This window comes from Tupaia chinensis, unplaced genomic scaffold (assembly GCF_000334495.1).
Source record: "Tupaia chinensis unplaced genomic scaffold, TupChi_1.0 Scaffold000418_1, whole genome shotgun sequence".
NCBI classification, from domain to species: domain Eukaryota; kingdom Metazoa; phylum Chordata; class Mammalia; order Scandentia; family Tupaiidae; genus Tupaia; species Tupaia belangeri.
In genome coordinates this window covers 1,806,051-1,811,154 of record NW_006159923.1, presented here as the reverse complement: position 1 = coordinate 1,811,154, position 5,104 = coordinate 1,806,051, and the positions used below count along the sequence as shown (strand labels likewise).

General features: G+C 53.2%; 1 protein-coding gene across 1 annotated transcript in view; it reads right to left on the bottom strand.

Moving 5' to 3' along the window:
- Positions 1-415: 415 nt before the first annotated feature.
- ASXL1 (ASXL transcriptional regulator 1) overlaps positions 416-5,104 on the bottom strand; it is a gene marked incomplete at its 5' end in the record, with an annotated part of 80,103 nt that continues 75,414 nt past the window's right edge. Inside the window, 1 exon segment of the mRNA XM_027774281.1 lies at positions 416-5,103. Within this exon segment, the coding sequence (XP_027630082.1) occupies positions 2,385-5,103 (2,719 nt within the window).

Genomic DNA, 5,104 nt, shown 5'->3' with positions numbered 1-5,104 from the left:
TCTTCCGGGTAGCGGCATCCCCCCTATAGAAAAAAAAAAGAAAAAGAAAACCCCCTCCCCCCCCCCAAAAAAAAAAGAAAAGAAATCCATGTGACAATCTCAAATTCAGTGCGGCAGTTTGGATAAGCAGCTGAAGAATGCCAGTTCACAGCTTTCACCCACCACAAACACTCACCACTTTCACTGGATTTCTGATTCCAGTCCCAGCAACAGAAAAGTTCACCAATTCATGAACAGAGTCTGAAGACCAGCGAGGTTGACAAGTCATTCCTTTTGGGCTAACCGAGGAGTTCCACGTATAAGAACCTCAGCTCCTGAGTCGAGCGGGCACGAACTCCTTTCAGCCCAGCTCCATGCTCCGTCCTGACCTTCCCACGTCAGCGGGCAGCCACAGAAGATGACGGAGACCACAGAGGCAGGTTGTACAGGTTTATTTTTCCAATACCACATGAGACATACAAGAGCAGTGCTTTTCTCTGGGCAGCCCCATGGACCAGACCAGTGTCAAACTGTACCCTCGAGTGGCCCCAGAGGTCCCAGCAGAAGGAAGAGGAGGATCGGACATGCTTGGACCCCTGCTCCCGGTCTTTGGTAAACAGACTCTTGAGTTGACAACTTGGACTTGGCCAATACTGCATTTAAATCGCATCGTCACCAACTTCCCACTCATGCTCGAGCGACTAAAAAGCTGCATCGGATTAAGTTGGTGGAGAGGGAGGAACCTTTCAGATGAAATGAGACTTGAAGTCATACACATTTTATACTTCATAAAGAAGCACTCACATGGGGAGGCCTAAATTAAACAGAGAGGACTCTCGACTCTCTAGTAAGTCGAGATACAAGAAATAAGGCAGGACACACGGTGAGGGACAACAAAACAGACCTCAACTTGGTGGAAACATGTAGAGAGAGGGGCAGGCATGGCTTTGTTTCTTCCCACATCTGCTGTCAAAAGTACGTCAAGAGGAGCCTCGTGGCCCCAGGCGAGCATGGTCCCAGGTATTGCTGTGACAGGTGGTGACCCTGGAGCCAGATCTGGAAGGTTTGCCTGGGGGCTGCCCAGGGGACTCACCCACAAATCCAGAAGCACTTCACATTGGTGGTGGCAATTTGTCACATGGCGCCAAGCAGCCGTGTAAGGCTGGAGGAGAGAGGTGAGGGCAAGACGCCTCTGCTCGGGGGCGTGCGGGTGGGCTGACCGTGGCTCTGCAGGCTGTGGCAGTTCTGCCCAGCGACCCGTGACAGGGTGCTGGGCTACCCTGGCAGATCATGAGTCAATCACTTCACCCTCCCGTCGGGCAGCACTCAGTGGTTCTGACAACAGGTACAGAGAAGTGAATTACCTCACTTTAATGCAATGATGCCGAGGAAGGAACATAAGGAAGAGACGCTCGTGTTCTCTGTACAACACATCCATTTACAGAATCGGCCAGTACTGTGTACAACATATAAATACATGATAAAACATTAGAGGTGCATAGCGCATACTTACAGAAGCAAAAAAGTTCACTTTATACATCCAAGAATAAAGAGTTAAAAATATAAAAATAAGACACACACACTGCTTTGAAATGTAAAATGACTTTCACATACACAAGTGCGTGGAGATACCCACTCCCAGAGCGTCCAAAGTGACGGGAGAGTGTCAAGCAGAGGAATTCACCTGCAAACATCAACGTTGGTTCAGGTGACTCACAGGGTCTGCCCGTGGCATTTCCAGAGGAAAGTCACCTAATTCCCTGACCCCCTTGTCCAAGCAGGGCTATTAAAGTTTCCGAAAGATCCTGTAAGCCAGTGGATCATACTGAGACAGGAAAGTACCAAATTTGCTTCAGCACCAGAACCGAAGGTCAAACTGGCAAAAGACTCAACCGTGACCCTGAGGTCAGCAGGGGCTCCAGCCCCCTGGTGGACAATGCTGGAAGTTACTCGACCCTGTGCTGGCTTCCTCCTCCATGATCAGCTCCCCACACAGTAGCAGAAGAAAAGATGGCAAGGAGGGGCAGTGGAAGACTGACACTGCTACTCAGTCCAGGTAGCTGGTGCCCCTGGTGGAGAACGCAACCTTCTTGCCTCAGTTTCAAGTCCCATTGGTTTCAGGCAGGCTCCCCACGCCACACCAGGCTCTGAGTACCTGCGAGAGTGCTCAGGCTGACGGGTCTTGAGCAGCCCAACAGGATGCACCCCAGGAACCCCCTTCGGCAAGACCAGAAGGGTCAGCAAGTGACAGAGGCTTTAGCACTGTGAATTTTATGTGGAGGCGAGTGTGCTTGCCTCAGGAGACGGAGTCTGTTAGAGCAATGATATTCTGTATACAGATTCAGGATCAACCATTATCAAAACGCACACACTGAATGTACAATTTTTCCCATGGCCATAATTTATTATCTCACCACAAGGCACAATACACAGAGCTTTGAGGGTCCAATACAGTCATCGTGACAGAACGCGCCACAGCCCTGGCACATGATCATGGCCTTCAGGCTGCATGCACATTGCAGCGAGATGCTCTCCACCGTGCTGCTGTCGGTGAACATCTGCAAGGAGAGTGATGCACTGTGGCTCGCACCGAAGTTCGCTTTGTGGCTCAGCTGCACCACACTTCCAGCAAGGCCTTTGGGAAAGCTGGGGGAGCTGGAGGAATAATTAAAGCTGGTGGAACTTAGTTGGAGTTTAGAAAGCTTTCCATAAAATGCCTGCTTAATGTTGAGTTGGGAGGGGATAGAAGAAGGCTCCAGAGGCTGACTAAGCCCTTTTCCCGGCTCTTGGGGTAATTTCCAAAAGGGCAGGTCCATGACAAAAGGCATCCCTTGCAAGTGACCCACCAGTTCCAGGGGACTGTGCCCCATAGTTTTTCTGTTCTCTGCATTTGCTTTGAGAGAACCCCCCACAAAAGTCTTTTCATTCTTCATGCTGCTAGCAGAAGCAGGTGGTGGCTTTGGAGCCCAGTCTTCCCTTCCAGTCTGTGCCCCACCAGACACAGAGTTTTTGCTTGGCCCCAACTTCCTACTGGCAAAGTCCGGAGGGACCTCAGCAGGCAACGGCGTTGGCTCCACAGGCCTGGGGCACTGGAGGGCCGCAGCTACGTTCCTACAACCAAAGAGCTTCTTCCCTTGGCCTCCAGTATTGCTCTGATCCCTTAGAACTCGACTGGCCTGATCTGGACCAAAGGAGATCACATTCGGAGGTGAGAAGCAAGGCGCTCTCGAGGTAGAGAGATCTCCTGGACTTCTGCCCGGAGCAGCACTGGGATTACTGCACTGGGACAGCTCACGGACATCCTTCTGGTCTTCAAAACTAAAGGAAGGAAACTGCTCTTTGGAACCCATTTCTTCTAGTTTCCCACAAGAAGTCATTGGATTTGTCACTGCAGGTAGGGAGCCTAAATTCAGGACTGTCTTGGGAATGTTTTGAGGTGTGCCAGGAGCCGGGGTGGCCTCTCTCCTGGGAATATCAGTGCTTTCTTCACAGCTCTCAGGCAGAAGGGGCTCCTTCAAAGCCCTTGAACTGGGGCCGCTTCTGCCAACAGTGTGACTGTTCTCCCTAGGATCATGCAGAGATCCCATGCCCAGGGAGCCACCACAGCTCTGCTCTCTTGTGGGTGGGAGCTGCGTGGATTCTGGCTCACTGCCACCATGGGATGGAGAAAGAACCTTCTCTATGGGCAAGTTCCCTTGTGGCAACTGCATCACAAGTGGGTTAGTGGCCTCCACAGAGGACCCAAGCCTAGTCAGGCAGGCGGGTCTCGGCTGGTACTCAGAATGGGCCAGCAGCAAGGAGTCTGGGTTCTTCTGGGGTACTGCACATACTCGAGACACCCAGCTCTGAGGAGCAACAATCCTGTCTGTCCTTGTAAACAGACTCAGGTCGCCATTCACCTTGGACAGCGAACTAGATCGGTTCCAAGTGTGTTTCTCATCCTTGTCCACTGAGGATCTCTTGGTCACTGTGGCTTCGGTGATGTCGGCCTCACTGCTGTCCTCGGTGAGGTGGCCTTCAAAGTCAGAGGCTGTGTCCGTGGATTCACTGTGAGGACTCAGTGCTTCAGAGTCTCCATTGATTTTTAGCCTGTCAACATCTGCCTGCTGGCAGCGGCTGCCAGTGCTGTCGACGTCTTGAGCCCGCACTGTCCAGTGTGGAGGAAGGCTGCCAGGGGGTTCTTGGCCTTCCTCGGCTGTCAAACTCCCAGGAAACACGGGAACAAGGGGAGCAGCTTTCTCCCACTCTTCTCTAACCTGGGGCCCAATTGGGGGCACGTTTTCTGTGGATTCTGGCCCAGGCTGTTCCCCCAGTTCATCATCTGATGGAACAGGCACCCAAGGAGCAGAGTGGTGGGAAATGAGGGCCTTGGGCATCCAATTCTCCTGTGCAGACTCAGTCTCACTCTCCCTCATGGGTGAGCTTAAGCCACCAAAGCCTAATTCCTCTCCAAATGGTCCGTCCTGGACGCAGCCAGCTAGTGATGACTCAGGTGTGGGGCAGGGGGTCACACGTACAGGACCCTTCCTTGTTGGAGTCCTGTCAAGAGCCAAGCCAGTTCCTATTTCTAGTGCTCCTCCTCCCACTGGAGACTGGACAGGACCGTTTTCCAGGGCACCAGGCGGTCCTGGCTCCTCGCCCTCCCTTTCCCAGGAAGTGGTAGCAGATTCACATTCAGTTCTAACATCCGGGTGCAATGTGGACTGCTCAACGTCCCTCTCAGCTACTGAAGTTTGGGAGGACAGTGGGAGCAAAGCCTGACACGGCTGGTCCCCAGTGGGAGCAATGGGGAGTTGGGAGGCATCTTCTGGCCCACTTGGGAGTATGGCTGGAACCCCCTGGAGGGGACAGCTTTCCTCCTTTCTGAGAAAATCCAGGTCTTCTCTCCTGGCTCTGGATATGGCAATTCTGGCCTGGGTGTGCTCTCCATTTAAAGGACGAGGCGGCAGTAGTTGTGTTCGCTGTAGATCTGACGCACACTCTCCAGGGGTGCTTGGGGCTCCCCTGCGCTCAGGGTGGTCACAGGCCTCACCACCATCACCACGGCTGCTGTCTCTGCCACCTCCCTCATCGGTGGCCCCGCCGCCACCTCCACCCCGGCCACCCCCCCCCCCGATGGCAGTGG